The sequence below is a fragment of the Mastigoproctus giganteus genome, chromosome 10 (assembly GCF_048544385.1).
Source record: "Mastigoproctus giganteus isolate SK-2022 chromosome 10, ASM4854438v1, whole genome shotgun sequence".
In the NCBI taxonomy this organism is placed as follows: Eukaryota; Metazoa; Arthropoda; class Arachnida; order Uropygi; family Thelyphonidae; genus Mastigoproctus; species Mastigoproctus giganteus.
Window position 1 is genome coordinate 78,578,703 of NC_143584.1, and position 18,708 is coordinate 78,597,410.

At 38.1% G+C, this 18,708-nt stretch overlaps 1 protein-coding gene across 1 annotated transcript in view; it reads left to right on the forward strand.

The window, feature by feature from the left end:
* Cog7 (conserved oligomeric Golgi complex subunit 7) overlaps positions 1–18,708 on the forward strand; it is a 335,222-nt gene that overhangs the window by 131,684 nt on the left and 184,830 nt on the right. The window contains exon 12 of the mRNA XM_090382401.1: positions 13,882–14,046. Coding sequence (XP_090238527.1) covers positions 13,882–14,046 — 165 coding nt within the window. The remainder of the gene's footprint in view (positions 1–13,881; positions 14,047–18,708) is intronic.

Consider the following 18,708-nt stretch of genomic DNA (forward strand, 5'->3'; position numbering starts at 1 on the left):
TGGGAAATTAAAATCCCCCATTATAAGACTCTCTGATTTACTGGCCCACTCTATTTCTCCGAACAGTTTCTTATTATACTCATCAGAGTCATTAGGCCTATAGCACACTCCTACTCTCAATTTTGATCTCCCAATGCTTATGTCACACCAAACTGACTCGACACTGCACTGTCCAGCGATGTCGACTGGCTTCACTTCCTTGGATTTTATGTGTTTCTTAATTAATAGCATAACCCCTCCTCCCTTCCTATCCTGTCTATCCTTTCTGTACACATTGTACTCCCCAAATTCCAGTTCTGCATTTCTTATATCTGTGTGACACCACGTCTCTGAAATCCCCACAATATCTGCCTTTGATGTTTTGAGCAATACCTCAAATTCATCAAATTTATTTACTAAACTCCTAGCATTGGTGTACACACAAGTATACATGCACCTGTTCTTTTTCTTAGCTACCCTAACACAACCCATGTGTTTACTTGTACCCCAATGATTCCCAGCAGTCTCTGAAATATCCTGCATCTTATTTTCCAGGCTGCGGCTCATTCCAATAGAAGCAGTGCAAGAATCACTTTCACCTCTGCCAGTGGCTACTGTTAATCTATTAGTCCTTGTATCCCCCCAATCTAGCAGTTTTCCGACCCACCTAACATTGCCTCGATAGCATCAGCAAACATTCTTGCACCCTTTCTATTTAAGTGTATCCCATCCCTGTAGAAGCAGTCTCTCCTGTTAACAAGTACAGACCAGGCTGAAAAAAATTCTACCCCTTGAGCCCTGCACAATCTTTCCAGGGCCGAATTGATTGACAGGGCTCTCATCATATACTCCCTCCTATCGTGTCTGGGCAGAATTGCAGACACTTTCAATTTCAACCCTAATTCACGGCTTTTTTTCATCAGTGACCTGTACTTGTCAAGTAATTCCGCCGGTCTCCTACTCTTAATGTCATTAGTGCCAACGTGTACAACTATATCACCTTTTGTGCCCTTAAAAGATGATATCCGCTCTACAACGTCATCAACTTTTGCCCCTGGCAGACATACCCTGGTCCTATTCCACCTATCCTTTTTACAAAGCATGTTTCCCGTTTCCCTGACAATAGAGTCACCAACAACTACTAGTTCCTTTGGGACCAGCGCATTCTGCCTTGGGGGCTGCCGCTGTGTTCCGCGATGACCAAGTGCAAGCTCTGGCATTGGTGTGGGCAGCTGAGAGCTTGATGGGCCCCTCACTTGTAATCCTTCGAGGGCATCCACCCTATCCTTCAAGCTCTCATATAGGCCCATAACAACGCTGAGTTGTCGCCTTATCTCCTTACACTCCTTGCATCGCACACACACAAAGACATCCCCCATGGCAGTATCATGTCCCATACTTGACTGCTCCGCAAACATCAAGCAAATAGTGCATCTTACAAGGCTGTGATTCAGAGGACAACTGCCCCCCTCAGTTCTCCCCTGGGCCACAGCATTCCCATTAGCTTGAGCCCTTTGCTTTGCTGCTCTGGTTTGAGTCATGATTTAGATTTACTTTCAATAAAATTTCAATTTCTGTACAAAATTAAATCCTAAACTTGTATCCAAACACAGTTATAACGCTATATTTATGTTTCAGTAACGAGTGTTATCTACGGAATATTTACGTTTCAGTAACGAGTGTTATCTACGAAATATTTACGTTTCAGTAACGAGTGTTATCTGCGAAATCCCTTTATATAACTTTCGTATCAAGTTATGTATTAATTATTTGTTTTTACTAATTATTTATGTTACGTAACCTAAGTGGTTATATGTATAATTAATTATGTTAAATAAAATTAATTATATTACGTTTGTAATCTAAGTCGTTATATGTATTTATTTAAACGTACAATTTAACTGCTAACGAACTAACGCTATCTAGTACGGTATATCGTATCACAAAGGCGGGAAAATTACGAACGGTTAGCGGAGTTGAAACACGTGGAAACCTTTACCGATACTTTTATGCAATAAAAGGCCGAGTAAAGAATAAATACACCAAATTAATCAGAAAATCACAAAATAATGTTATACTACTAAATTTAAATCAAAAGTTTTAGAAAAACAATAATTTCAAATCAATAATTAACAAAAATCCACTTAGCGGCTTTGAAAACGACCGTCTCTAGTAGCCTCGTCAGCAGACTCTTGATCTGATTATCAGTAGTGATTCTTCATGTATTAAGAAATTCTACAAATTGTATCATCTGGAGACTAGGCACCTGTGAGGTGATTTGATATTAGCATTAGTAGAGGCATTTGATGCAAGAACGCAAGCTTATGCAGCATCAGCCAAAAAAAACAAATAAATAAATAAATAAAAAATAACCACTTCCACTTCACTCCTCTGTTCGTTTGAAATACCTGTCCAGCTGAGCCTTAAACTTATTTAAGCTATCAACTTCCACAACAAGGGATGGAAGTCTATTCCACCAACCAACCAACCACCCGCTGGCTAAAGGCAAATTTCCTCACGTCTATCCTACATCTGTCTTTCCTCAATTTGAATTTATGCCCTCTCAGGTGATTATTCTGAGCAGAGGAAGAATCCCATCAGCATTGAGCATGCTCAAACCATTCAAGGCTTTATACACCTCTATCAGATCACCTTGCCGGTGCCTAGTCTCCAGACACTGTAATTTGCAAAACGTAAGCCTTTCTTCATAAGAGCACCACTTTTTTCCATTCACTAATCTTGTTGCCCCTCTCTGTACTTCTTCCAGCATCTCTACATCCTTCTTGAAATGAGGCCTCCAGACCTGTATACAGTACTCTAGGTGCGGTCTGACCATTGCCTTATACAAGGGAATAATCACCTCCTTATCCCTGCTAGAAAAATTTCTATATATCATCAACAATACACCATGAGCTACTCTTGCAGCCTGTCTGCACTGCTCAGAAAACTTCATATCTGCCTGCACAACCACCCCCAGGTCCCTTTCATTCTCTACCACTGTCAGTGTAGTACCACAGAGTTGATACGTTGCTCTGGGGTTGCTGTTTCCCATATGTAGTACTTTACATTTGTCAAGGTTAAACTTCATTTGCCACCTCTCAGCCCATCTGCTCAACCTTTCCAGATCCTGTTGCAGTAGCATAGTGTCAGTAGTGTCCTTGACAACCCTGCCAACCTTTGTATCGTCTGCAAACTTGGACATTAAACTTGATATACCATCATCAATATCATTTATAAATACAGAAAACAATAACGGACCCAATACTGAACTCCACTGAGGGACTCCACTAATAACATTAGTCCCTGATGAGCAGTGTCCATTGATTGATATAGATGTATAAGGCCTTGAATGGTTTGAGCAAGCTCAGTGCTGATGGGATTCTTCCTCTTGCTAAGATTACATACCTAAGAGGGCATAAATTCAAATTGAAGAAAGACAGTTATAGAATAGATGTGCAGAAATCTGGTGAGTACTGGCTTGGCATACCCGGGCTCTTGAGCTGGATATCATCATTCTTCTTTTTCTTGGTGACTCTCTCTCTCTCTCTCAGGGGTAACTCAGAAATTTTTTTTTGCCTGATGCAGTAAAAGCCTCAGGCTTCCTTGCAGCATATGGCTTATAATGATAATGAACTTCCATCTGTCTCTGTGGATGCTGATAGCTTAAATAATTTCAAGGAAGAATTGGAGCAAATGGATGGGTAAAATGGGATGTTTTTTTTTCTTTTTTTGTTGATGCTATTGTTTTCTTACATCATATGTTTCTACTAATGCTAAAGAGCACAAAGAAACTGCTAGTTTGGTGGATAATAGATACGTATTTATTGGAACATGGGTCAAAGTAACATTTTCAAGAGTTCTTGTTTGTGGCCACAAAAGCTAATATTGGCAAGATGTGCCAAAGATAGCAGTGTCAAATGAATGGGAAGCTAATGCTAGGGAATCAAGCATTAAATAATGTCAAGGGTGTGCCAGAACAGTAAACTGTACTAGCACAATTAATCTTAATTGTGCCTAGTATTGTCATGAACATTGTCAGTAAAATGAATGAGTTCAGACTGCTGGTTTTTGTCAGCTCATTAGTGAAGGGCTAGATGAAAAATGGAAAAATCAAAAATACAGCGAAAATCATAAAGATGTTTTTTTTTAATATTAGTCATAAATGATACATGAAATCCAGCTTGTACGGCATCAGAAAAAAAAATAACACTTTCACATCACGATATCATCCTCTCTAACAATTAGTCAAATACTTGAATTTATTCATGCTACCTAGTTTGTTCCAACCATCAACCACCCATAGGCAGAAAACAAATTTCCGTTCATCGTGCAACCAGGGTACATCATGGTTAGTCTGAGCAACATAAATGATTTCATGAGAATTGAGCTTAATTAATCCATTCACAGTATTAAATATCTCAATCAGATTTCCTTGATATTTAGTTTCCAGACACTGCAATTTGCAGGATTGAAGCTTTTTCTGGTAAGTGCACTATTGTTCCCCTCACTAATCATATTGCTGATCTCTGTGCCCATTCAAACGGATCCACAACCTTCCTTTGCAGATGATACAAAGGTTGACAGGGTTGTTAATGACAGTAATGGCAGTGTGCTACTGCAACAGGATCTAGATAATTTGGGCAGATGGGCCAAGAAGTGCAACTGAAGTTTAACCTTGACAAATGCAAAGTACTGCATATGGGTAGAAGTAACCCCAGAGAAACGTACCAACTGTGTGGTACTACGCTTAAGGTGGTAGAAAATGAAAAAGACCTGGGAGTAATTGTGCAGTCAGATATGAAGTTTTCTGAGCAATGCAGACAGGCTGCCAGGGCAAGTCATGGGGTTTTGTCAATGATATATAGGAATTTTGCTAGCAGGGAGAAGGAGGTGATTGTCCCTCTGTATAAGACAGCGGTCAGGCCACGCTTTGAGTACTGTGTACAGGTCTGGAGGCCTCATTTTAGAAAGGAGGTAGATTTACTTGAGCATGTACAGAGAAGGGCAACAAGATTGGTGAGGGGAATGAAGGGATCATTCCCTTCATTCCCCTCACCAAGAGAGGCTTAAGTTCTGCAAATTGCAGTGGCCGGAGACTAGGCACCTGCAATGTGATCTGATTGAGGTGTATAACGCCTCGAATGGGTTGAGCACGCTGAATTCTGATAGGATCCTTCCACTCGTTCAGATTACGTACCTAAGGGGGCATAAATTCAAATTAAGAAAAGACAGATGTAGAATAGATGTGCGGAAATTTGCCTTTAGCCAGCGGGTGGTTAATTGCTGGAATAAACTTCCATCTGTCGTGAGAGTTGATAGGTTGAATGAATTTAAGGAGGAACTGGACAGGCCTTTGGAGGGAATGGTGTGATTTTTTTTTTTTTTTTTTTTTTGGCTGATGCTGCATAAGCTCATACACTTGCTTTCTTGCATCACATGCCACTACTACTACTCATGTTGTTGTTGTTATTTGGTTTTTAGGAGCATTAGCAACTAAGGCCATATTGCTCCGGGATATGCGGTGGTCATTCCCTGACCTTTCTGCATCCTCTGTATTTGGTGGTGACGGGCTCGAACCCCGGTCTAATCAAGAAGCGTGTGCTACGCACTGCTGCTCCTTCCCACCTGGCTACGGAGGCGCCTACTACTACTCATCATAAGGCCTAAACATTGCTTTATACAATGGGAGGGCCACATATAATCACGTCCTTTTTTCTGCCGAAAATTACTGTATATCATTGACAAATCCCCATGAGCTGTTCTGGTAACCTGTCTGCACTGGTCAGCGAACTTCGTATCTAGACCACACAGTTACTCCGAGCTTCTTCTCATTTTCCATTCAGCCTGTACCTCACGGTTTGTATGTTAATCTGGAATTTCTGCTACCCATACAGAGTACTTTTCATATGTCAATATTAAACTTCATTTGCAATTTTCAGCCTATCTGCCTAATTTGTCTAGATGTTATTGCAGTAGTATACCCTGATTATTGTCAATAATCACCCTGTGAACCTTCATATCATTTGCAAACTTAGGCATTAAGTGTGATATCCCTTCATCAGTATCATTAAACATTGAAAACAATAATGGGACCAGCACTGAACCTTGGGGGGGGGGGGACTCTGCTAATAACATTAGGCCAAGAAGAGCAGTGCCCATTGATAAACACTCTCTGTCTTCTCCCACTCAACCATTCCTTTATCCATAACAGTACCTTACACTTAATGCCACAGGGATCCAATTTATATAGCAGCCTTTTATTTGCAACAGTATCAAAAGCTTTTCTAAAGTCGTGTACTTATTAACAGGAGAGGCTGTTTTTACAGTGATGAGATACTGTTAAATAGATGGGATGCAAGAATATTTGTTTTACAGTGATGAGATACTGTTAAATAGATGAGATGCAAGAATATTTGTTGATAGTATCAGTGAAGTGTTAGGTAGATCAAATAACTGCTAGCTTTTGGAAGAGAGAATAGATGGAATAATGAATTCTATCTCTGTTACCCACTGGCCTCTTAGCCCAGTGGGTAGCAGAATATACCAACCTGTTGAGGTCTGATTTAGGACTTGGACAAAGCACTTTCAGTAGTAGCGGAAACAAAATTCTCGCGACTCATATTTGAAAAAAAAGCTTATTTCTCCATCATATTCATCAGCTATATGCAAAATACATGAGAGGGCTGAACCTTCTCCATACTTTCTGTCTCTTCTGTTTCTTGGGGTGCAGACCAATGCACTTTACTCTGTATCGTATATATATGTCTACCAGAAACCAGTGCCCTTTGGTGGCTTGACCTCATTCACCATTAGGCTATTTGTACTGCTGTATTCAGAACCTCCCCTGTCCAAAGTCTATATGTGGAAGCAAATGAACCATCCTAGTCGCTTCGACAAAAACAATTCTTTCTACAATATGCTTTTAAGCTGAACTCCCTGGGAGACCACCTCACGTGGTCATCCGTTTTTGAGCCACCAATGGGAAAATTTCTATAACACCCATTGGACTGTCAACTGCTCATTCAGTATTTGTTTCCAAGAGCCAGTCAGCGAGCTTAACAGCATGATAGACAAGGTTTCCCAATCAACAAAGCAACCCCTTCCACCCTAGCATGCTCAAATTTCAGCATGTGACTTCTCCCTTAAAAACTGAATGAAGTCTGATATGCCATCTGCTGTCTACCTTCAGCTCTATTCACAACACTAAACCAAACATTGACTTCTTGTCCTTATACACAGCCAGAAGCTCAAAGTCAGAATTGTGTGTGAGATCTGCTGCTGCTGTCTTTTATGACTATATTATATCTGAGCAGATTTCTTCTGAATCTAGCATATAGGCTGCAGAGCTGCATATATAGAGTTAGCCTTGAACCACATAAGAACTCGCCAATGAGGTCAGTTTATTATATACACCAGTATATAATAAGTGTCAGAGATTTTACAAAAGTTTAGAGGGTATTGTTCTGTTGTGTAATGTCGTGGTATATTGTTTCTCTGACCTTTTAACCTTTGGGCCCCTAAGTGTAAGGTGTAAGGTGTATTTAGTGTCAGACGGCACCAGGGGTTTCCCCCATCTCCGTGTTGCTTTCATTGTGGGTGTACCAGTTCACTGGGAAATGCCAGAGATTTAAAAGTGTGTGGGCTTTGTATCTGTATGATGTCGTGTACCATTGTTCATCTGGTCATTTAGCCGCTGGACCCCTGCTGAGGCCCAACATTGCCCCACCTTCGCCCTGTGGAGGCAGACCAGGAACCCAGTAGTTTTAGTTTCACTCTGGCAAGTCCTGCCACCTAATTTCCTGAGATTTCAGAGGCTAGGACCTAAAAAAAAAAAAAAAAAAAACGCGCGCACTCTTCTATATGCACGTACGTACAGACAGATACATATATCCCTCATCATCGGTTTGATCATCGTTGGGTGAGGGGGATAATGCTTGCATAATAAAGGCCGAAAGAATGGGCGAACGGGAATTTTGACATAATTAAGTTTTTGTGTGTGGGACATTCGCCTGCATAAAGATAGAGTGGGTGGAAGACTGAAGGCTGGGGGGAGGGTTAAGGCAGAAATATGGGGATGATAGAGTAGGCAACCCCAGAAGTCAGTGAGGCATGCCTATGCCTCACCAGGAGAAAGTAGGGGGCGCCGGGGGGGGGGGGGGGGTGACCGTCCCACCACCGGCGCAGGGGGTGGGGATTGAAAGGCACCAGGCAAGGGAGCCCGGTGAGCTGAAGAACAGATGTTCTTTGGTTATAATGGTAGTGGGTTGTGGGCTGCGGCCATTTGGTTTCTCCTCGTTCTCCTCCTCATGAACAGTGCGTAATCTGAGAAGGCTTAATACTCCTCCTTCGTGTCTAGGAGGTGATGTTCTTGTCCCTGTGGTAAGTAGTGGATTCTGGTGAGTAAAACACCACGTAGGTCTTCATAGAGCCTGCAGTCATACATTAGGTGCTGCCAGCTCTCCAGCCCTTCCCGCAAGTGCAAGTTGGATCAACCTGAATCCTAAGTAGAGACAGTTTGGCATTAATCGCTCCGTGTCCAGTTAAGAGGTACGTTGCTTGTAGACCTGGGGAGAACCAGTTGGGTGAGGTTGGGTAGTTTTGTTCAATATTGGGTAGAAATTTCTTTGTGATCTCTCCCTTTTGAGAGTTGCACCACCTTTCCTGCCATGCCTGCTGCAAGTGAGTTTGTATCCTCTTCTTTTCCACATTTCTGTTGCTGGTTAGGTCAATAGTGAACCCCAGAAAAGTCTGCGGGGTGCCTTTGTCTAGGTAGTATAGTAGGCCACTTTGTATGATTTCTAAGTCCAGCGGGAGAGTGCCTGCGAGCACTTGCAGGGCGTGGGTGCTCACCGTGCGGCAAACGCGAGTGATGGTTAGGAGGATGGATCTGTGAATTTGGTCCATGATACGTCTGTTTACTGGTGTTGTAGTTTTTTGAAACCATGCGCCGGATGCGTAGGTGACGATCGGAGTGAAGATAGCTTTGTAGAACAGTTTGAGGACTCGCTTTTTCAAGCCCCATTCTTTACGCGTGACCCTGGCAACCATGGCTGCGTAGCGTCTTATTTTTTTACGGAGATATTTCAGATGGTCCTGAAATGACAGGTTTTGGTCCAATATCACGCCTAGGTATTTCAGTTGGTTGGAGAATTTGATTGTTTCCTGTCCAATTTTTATTTGCGGAGGCCGCCTAAGATCAAGGCGTCCCTTTAGTAGGATGGAGTTTGTTTTTGTGTGCGATATTTTGAGTTGATTTCGGTTTGCCCATTCTTGGAGAGTGGTCAGGGCTCGATTTGCGAGGACCTCTAACACAGCTCTTGAGTTTGCCTGTATCGTCAGAATGAGGTCGTCCGCGAATGCCTGAGATTGTACTTCATTGAGATCGATGTTAAGAAAGGTGTCCAAGACAATATTCCACAGTAGTGGGCCAAGGACCGAACCTTGAGGGCAGCCCCGATGGACATGCCTGGAGAGTGTGCCATAGGGGATGGTGACTTTGATGGTTCTGTTGCTTAGGTAACGTTTGATGGTGTTATAGAGGTTTTCTGGCATGTTGACTTCGCGCAGCCTCGCCAGGACACTTGGCCACCAAAGTGAGTTGAACGCCCCAGCGAAGTCCACGGCTATCACTAGGAAGTACTTTGTATTGCATCTGTTTACTTTGGTCAGTAGGTGAGTTAAGGCGTCCACGGCGGAGGTTCCCCGTCTGAAGCCGAATTGGTTTGCTGAGGCTAGGCCTGCCTCATCATAGTAATGTTGGATCCGTGTGTAAAGTAGTCGTTCAAATAGCTTACTGATCACTGTCAAAAGTGCAATGGGCCGGTAGGAGTCCGGAAGGTGTGGTGGCTTTGTTGGATACTTTAGGATGAGTTTAACGTTTGCCATCTTCCAGGAATTCGGAAAGGTACCTTCTCTGAGACAGAGGTTATATAGGTTTAGTAGTAAGTTCGGAGCGTACTCTACCGTTTTTTTGATAATTTCGGGTTACAGAAGGTCTGGTCCAGGGCATCTATTTCCCTTTATTTGGTCTGATGCATTGCTGATCTCTTCCATGGTGAAAGGGTGCTCTTTTGTTGCCGTTTGATGAGTCTTGTTGGCCTGGCAAACTTGGCTCTGTTCTGTTGTCATTGTTTGTATCTCTGGATGAAAGGCAGCCTCAAGGATATTGTTGATGGTGCGTTCCCAAGTGATAGTCAAGTATCCTTCAGGTGTTTTAGTGGCTTCAACTACTTCCCCTCTGGGAAGTTTGTTGGTGACAAGCTTGTATACAAGTCCCCAAGGGTCCTTGTTTTGGGCCCGTAGTGGGACTCCCCATTGCCCACACTTTGCCTTGAGGAGTCAGGTCAGGTCAGGTCAGTCAACCCAGTAGATTATTTGAGTACTCTATTAGGCCCAGCCACCTAATTTCCAAGGATTTCAGTGGCAAGAGCATATGTGATTAAAAAAAAAAAAAAAAAATCGGGATAAATGCTAGAAGCTATATTAGGCTGAAATGGTTTAATCAGAGTGAGGTTAAATTTGGATGCAAGTTAGTAATTTAGGTACGTTTAGTTGGCGTACACTATCAGTCTAGTTAGAATGGGAGTAGAGACTGAAGACTGGGGGACAGGGACAATAGAGTAGGCATCTCTGAGACAGTCATTGGGAATGAACCCGACCAAGCATAATAAAGGGACAACGAGTGAGAACCCCTCCTCTCCCTGCCAAGGGGAATGGGGTGAACAGAGAGCCCAGTTCAGATTTCCTTAAGGCACTGTGGCGGCAGTGCTGCAGGTCAACACTGTCGACAATCCAGGTCAAAGCTTTTTTTTTTCCCTTCTTTTTCTCTTCTTTTTAAAAAAAAAATGAGTAATAGGAAACTTGGAAGCTCAGCTATAGCATATGCATATGATCTTATTAGATCATGTTGCTGTCCTCTGAACTAAATATGAGAAAAGCCATATCAGCCTCACAGTCTTCGAGCTATATCTGAACTATATTTGAGCTAAGATGTAATACAGTGTTGACCGAAATCTGGAATAAAAGTATTTCCATAAACCCAACAAAAGTGCTACTTCTATAAATGTCCTGGAAAATTTGGAAAAATACATCATGGTATGGAGAACAGTCAGTATTTAAATACTATTTTTTATAAATTTATAACTAATATTAAAACTAATATGTTTTTTTTTATATTTTTGTCTGATTCTATACAGGCTTGCTTCCTTGCATCATTTGTCACTACTAATGCTATTCTAAGTCAAGTCACAAATAAATTTTTTTTTGTTTCTTTCTTCTCATTTGAACAAAGCATCTTTGCTTAGTGTCACTTCATTTGATAAAATGAACATAATTCTTTAGACAGAAGAATGTTCACTTTGCAATTTAAGACATCTTTTAATGGAATTACTGACAGAATTTATCAAAGTTTGTAAAACCCAGTGCTGTTAAGACCATTTTCTTTAATACATTCACTTCATTCAGAACCAGAAAAAGAACAACGATTTAGTAGTAGATAACAAAACATTGAATTTAGTAAAAGAAAAGGGTGATTCATTTTATTTTCATCAGTTAGGCACTACATTGTCATGCATTTTTAGTACACTGTTAACAGGTTTCTATTAAATCACAAACTGCTAAAATATGCAGAAGTTGTCAGACAAATGCAAGGTTTTTATTCCATCCCCCTCGTATAACCTGTGGTGGATGGCGATCAAGAGATGTATGGCTGATGGTCGAAATGAAGCCCAGGAGTTCACAGCTATTCAGATGGATAGAATTTCAGCAATTACTGCAATAGAAGATAATGTCGATGTAAAATGAGCCAAGTTATCCATTGTTTTTTGTTTTTTTTTTTATCAAATCAGTTAATTGCAAATGCTTTATGTACAGCCTCCAGCCTTTGGCTGGAGGCTGTACATGAAGTGTTAGAAGTAGTTCTAGAAGGTTTTGTGGAGAATTTTGAAGTAATTGTTTTATTCTTTCTCATTGTTCTTCATAGTAATAAAAATTGTGAATATATTTTCTGTCTTGCCAAAAAGAACAGAATGGAAGTCAAATCATGCATTTCAGAGAAAAGTGGTTCTTTATTATGAACATTTAGTGTAGATTTCTTGAGGAAAGGGAGAAGACTGTTGCTATTTCTTTAAAATATTCTGCATCAGTTGAATAGATAAAGAAAAACTATTTATGTTTTCATTGATATGTTTATAGTGTAAAAATTTTGATAAAGATTGATTTTTTTTGACATTTTTTTGTAATTTGGATGGCTGGCTTTGTAATTAGTATTAATTAATCATATTGCCCTTTTTTATTTGTGAAAGTTTACTTTAATTTTATTATTATTTTTTTTTTTTAGTGCAAAAATATCCAGGAAGCCAATACTCCATAATTGAACAAAATGGAGGGATACAAATTAAAATTTTTAGAATTTTGAAGCAGATTACTCAAAAATACAAGTTATTACATTTCCTAACAAACATAATTTTACCAATGATATGCATGAATTAGCATCATAATAATTATTAACAGTATTTTATAAAATATAATAATAATATTATATTATATTTTAATATTAAATATGATTATTTAAGTATGAATTTAATAGCAGATGACAACAGCCTGTCTCAAATTTCCTATATTGATAATTTATGAGTGCAAAAACTTTAAAAAAATTACATTTTACAGAGATGCAAATAGACTTAAGTGATCTCCATGCAAGTTATTACTAATTTACTCCACAGCCAGTAGATGGGAGCCATCAGAATTATTGCATAGGTGCACTAATTTTTATACCACTTAAGAGATGATTGATATTTGAAAATGAGTGAGCAACAAGTAATTATTAAGTTTTGCTTTGGTTTGGGTAAAAATTCTTCCTGAGATCCATAACAGTTGCATCAGCCTTGTGTTAATTCAGCTGAATTATAGTCATTTTCTTAGTGAAAGTTGAAGATTATCCCAAATTAAATTTGTTAATCAGCTCTGCATAATTTTGCAAAATGCCTATTGAAAATAGGCATTTTGCAAAACAGCTGTATTATTTTTACATTTTTCGTTACATTTTGGCAGAGATAATGGACAATAAAAAGCTGAACATGACTGATTTTGTGATACATGATCCAAGAATAAACGGAAACTCGTTAATTCATGTCGTACTTTTCAAAACTGTAATTGTTTATAACATATTCTCTACTTGAAAATGAAACTTGGTGTTGGAGCATATGACCATGCAGTAAAATGGAGGCAATGTTACTATTCTACCAGAGTACCACTGCAATAAACTTCCCTGCTGCCAGCAGTGAAAATTGAAAACTGTATTTGTCATATATTTTTCATTTTAAGTAAAGGTATCATATTCATGGTATTCATTAATATAAGTTAAACATAATTTCTACAAAGTATTTTACTGGCGCATGAATATTTGTCATTGCCAACCCATATTGTGGATAAGAAAGTAATTTCTGCAAGAGTATATCATTATTATCCTGAGTTTGTGGGCAGAAAGTTTTTTTTTTTTGTAAGCGGCAGTAATTTGCCAGTATGTCAACCTGCCAGATTTTGACAGAAGAAATATTTGATGTTTTACCACATGCCCTATATCTACCAGCACTTTTTCTCTGGACTTTTTTTTAAAATATGTTTGCAGCCCAAACAAGCAATAAAAGGTCATTTTTGCATAGAAATTCAGTCCATTGAAATGACCATAGTTAATATTATGATGAGGATTCCAGAAAGCAGCTTGCCAAGTTGCTTCTGTGACCTTCAACAGAATAACACTTTGAAGGAAAAGAATCCCAGTAGTTGTAAGTATCCACTATTCTTTTTTTATTTATTCAGTCCAGAAGCTTTAGAAAATTAATTTAAAAATTGCAAAGTTCTCTGCCTTAAAGTTTTCTAATGCTGAAATTTTTTGAATTTCAGATAAATTGGTGTGGCCAAGTTTTTGTAGATATGGCTGCAGTCGAAATATTGCCAGAACTGATTGTTGATGTGCTAACCAGTCTAGAACCATCCATTCCCTTTTGTATAGATGCTGCATTAAAATTACAAGAAAATCCTCTTTTGCATCTTATTGAAATTAAGCAGGTTAGTTTTTTGTTGTGAATTTTCATGTATTTAATTGTAACTACACTTAACTCTGTAGAACAAGATAAAATTGGTTTTATAAAATTAGATTGCACAAGGTTTGCCAAAATTAAAATGGTACTTGTACTCTAACAGATCAGATTGCTCATTAGTTCATCAGACCGTGGATAGCTTCATTATGAAATATCCTTAGTTTGTAGGATCGACTCTGTAATAATTATTGCTTTCATTTCCTTGTCCACTGAAAATTGTCTCTCTTTAATGTGATGCAAGAATCACAAGGATGTGGATCTTAACTGAAAGGCTTTTTTTTTTTACAGGGGTATTCTCAGTGAAATGAAAAAGTATCTCAGAAAGATTGTGTGAGTAATGTGTGCAAAATCTTTCCAAAAAGGCACTCCAGTTATAATTGAATATACTTCCCAAAGTACATGACATATATCAGGGATGTCCAAACTGTGGGCTGCATGCGGCCCACAGAATGATTTTGTGTGGCCCTCGTGTGGATTAGGTCTTTTGATTTTCATGCACAAAAAAATAAAACTCTCATTGAAAAACACTACTTGCGAGTGCAAACCTGGCTTCTATGCATGACTTAAAGTGCATTTCATTGCTTCCATGCTAGATGTCTCGTTTCATTGCACATGCTCTGGGGTGGGTCACCTGTCGTTAGTATCATTCGTTCTTCCGTTTACCAAGGTTTTGTCATCAGGGCTCACCAAATTACTAGATATGCATTGCGATTGATTTCCATGTTATCTTAAATACATGTTATCTTAATCAATTTTACTTAATAAATTACTACTTATCGTTGAATAACCATGTCTCACAAGAAAAGAAAAATTGAAGAAGAAATGCGAATGTATCAAAGCTGATGAGAATCAGACTATTTGATTATGAACAACAAGAATAAAATTTAATGTCTTGTTTGCTTGCAAACAAGACATTAAATTTTATGTCAGTGCCTAAAGAGTATAATGTGAAACGACACTACACTACATTACTACATTACAGTAAAAGATTTGAGATGTATATTGGAGAATCAAGAAGCACCATTATTGTGGAATATAACTGATGCATCAAATGAGTTTTTTTGGTAAACTTAGCACTGCACAAAGTTCTAGCCTTGCTGCTTCGTACAAAGTAGCATTGGAGTTAGCAAAAGCAAAAAAAAAAGCCTTTTAGTGACAGTGTGATTGTGAAGACATGTGCAATTGAAATGGCAAAACAATTTAATGAACTGAAATTAGCCGAGAAGTTCGAAACAGTGGCATTATCTCATCAGACCATTGAAAGACATGTAGAACATATGGATCAATACGTTTCAAAAAGACTGTGTGATTCAGTGGCAAAATGTGGGTACTTTTCATTGTGTCTGGATGTAAGCACTGATCAAGCAGACGTAAGTCAACTTTTAATTTTTGTTCGAACTATTCAGGAGGACTTTACTATTAACGAAGAACTGCTCAGTCTTATATCTTTCTTTGCATGGGACTACTAAAGGTACTGATATTTTCGAAGTACTTCAAAACTCTGTGAAAAACTATGGAGGATTCGATAAATGTTCCTGCATTGTCACTGATGGGGCCAAAGCTATGATGGGAACTGGAATCGGGATTTATGGACAATTTTAACTGCCTTGCCATTCATTGCATCATTCATCAAGAAGCACTCTGTGGAAAATCTCTACATCAAGTCAATGCCATGAAAGTAGCTGTAAAAGTAACCAATATTATACGAGGAGGTTTTAGATCTCTGACCCATCGTAAGTTTCGCGATTTCTTGAGAGAAATGGATGCTGCGTATGGCGATTTGCTCCTCCATTCTGATATTTGCTGGTTAAGTGCCGGAAAATGTCGAGCACTTTTTTGCCATTTGGAAAGAAATACCCATATTTCTTAAAAACAAAGTGAAGTCTGACACAACAGAACTTGAAAATCAAATGGAAGATCCCACCTTTTCATCTGATCTTGCATTTTTAACAGATATGACCAACCATTTGAATGAGTTGAACTTAAAGCTGCAGGGCAAACAACAGAATATTGCCAACTTATATGTCATTTGAATGGTTTTAAAAGTAAATTGAAGCTTTTGAAATCAATATTGGCCAATAATATTTTTACTTTTTTTTTCCTAATTGCAAAAAACAGTTTGAAGAAATGAAGAATTTTGAGAGAGCATCATTTTCAGCTCATATAAAGTGCATTGAAACAATCATGGAGGACTTTGAGAATGATTTTGGTGATACTAAGGAAATTGAAGATATTTCAGTTTTCATTAAACCATTGACTGTCAGCATTGAAAATGTAAGATCTGACCTCCAACTGGAATTGTGCAATTTGCAACCAGTCCCTTTTGATACTGGCAGAATCGAAAAAAGGAGAAGATTTTTTAAATTTATTATCAAGAGAAAGCGCTATCTGAAATTGAGGGACTTCGGACTCGAAGATGTGCTCAATGCTCGGGAGCACATATCTTTGTGAAAGCACTTTTCCAACGATGAAATTCATAAAATCCAAATACAGATGTTCGTTGACTGATAAATCACTTTCACATTTACTGCAATTGGCAACTTTTCATTAGTAAATGAAAATGAACATCCTCAGAGCTCTCATTAAAATGAAATAATAATTTTAAACAATTGTATCTTGTCTACTGATTCAATAAAAACTTTTATAAGCAACATGACTTTCCTTTATTATGAAATTTTAGAAGTGCTTGCTAAACCTAACGGCAGGACTCTCCAAATATTTTAATATCTGTACTGTATTTATTATTCTGGATGCAGCCATTGATCTTTTTTTTTAATGTGGCCCTCGGATTACCTAAGATTGGACAGCCCTGATGTATATGAATATCATTGTTGTCTCTGAACTTAAATAGTCTTGGAAGAATGGTATTTATGCAAAAAGTTTTTTTAACATGTGTACTGTCAGCATTGAAAATATTTGTAGTTGTCTTTGGAAATGGTTTATTACTACAGCCAGAGTTTCTTCATTGATATTTGTAGTTGTCAAAATTTTTTGTTTCAATTCTTGATCTTCTGATCTGAAGAGAAGGGAGACTAAAAGAACATGATTGCTTCATGTGGTCAGGCCCCCATTTCTGTTTGAAAAAATATTTATATCCATACTTTGTAGGAAAGAGATAAATCATTCTTCAAGGAGTGCAGATAAGTTGGCAGTCACTGTATCATTGAGAAAAATTGATCCAACAATGTCATGAGCCAAAATCAGCATACCACACTGTGCATTTCTGCTGGGGAAGGAGGGAGAATAATTGAGCCTCCATTATTTTATGCTGGTTTCCATGGCTCATACATGTATACTCTACTCATTAATGCAGCATTCGATTAAATCATTACATCAAATTACAGATTATGGTTTACAAATTAGAACATCAGAATTGTTCTTCAAAAAATGCAGAGATGTGTGTCTGATGTATTACTGGATTACAGAAATATTATTTCATATTGCAGCAATGCATTTAAATTTAAGTGTTCTCACAGTAGTTCATACCAATTCATTTCAATATGATGCTGATAAAAATTGAAAAAATGCATGCTCATGACAGTTGTTATCATTTCTATAACCAAGAGGTTGTTTCATTTAAATTTTGTATGGAAACGGTTCACATCTTTTCATACAGTCCTGCACATAGTTGATTCTCTTAATTCAAGTTGTTGAGAAAGATATTTTATATTTTTACCAGGACTTAGTGACAGCTGAACATATGCAATGTTTCCTGCTGTTCTGGCATTTTATTTTTTTTTAATGAGAGTATTTATTGTTCTATTTGTTACTCTATTTATTGGCAACCATGGATACAGTAATTTCAGACTTGTCTGTTTGAAACTAGTCTAATTAGTTCATTTGTTGTGAGTCTATTTAACTAGTTTAACTAGTCTGTTTGTTGCAGACCTCCTTTAAGCTTGCTCAAATTTGAATTTTACTTATAATTCATTCTGATTTATAATACTAGTATTATGGTAAAATTGTTTCAGTAAGAGTGTATGTTGCTCGTTTGTGTATTCTATCTTGCTCAGCAAGGGTTAGTTGTAGCTTAGCATACTCAATCAGCTGTGCATCTTATATATTTCTTGGCTACAGTTTTTTTTAACTTGAACTAGAAACAAACATATAATTGTAAGCTTTGTGTGTCGGTATCAGGCAGATTCTCATGCTAATGTTACTATGAGTTAAAAGTAGAAAAGAAGTGATTGGACTGTACCTGCTGGGTGCACTCATGCTATAACTCTAAAAAATGATGTATAAAATTTCAAAAACATACCAAATAAAATAAAAATTTGTCTATATTTATGAAGGTATAGAAAATCACAGATTTTTATATCCAGCCAATGTGGGCTCATTATTTTCAACTTACAAATAACAGATGTAGCAGTACCAAAACTGCAGGGTTAATATAGCTTCTATTAAAAGTTTTTGTTGAATTGAAGAACATGAGGATGAGTAAGTCTAAAAATGATCTTGAGCAAAATTTGGCACACCAAATTATAGTTGATAAAGAAGTGGAAATCAAAAGCTGAACCACCAGTCGCTTAATGTGAAGTGGATGAGTATAAAGTTAAGTAATTTTTGTAAGCAGTGACTTCTTACATAGGGTCAGATAGAAAGAAATATACATTAAGAGACAAAATGGAAT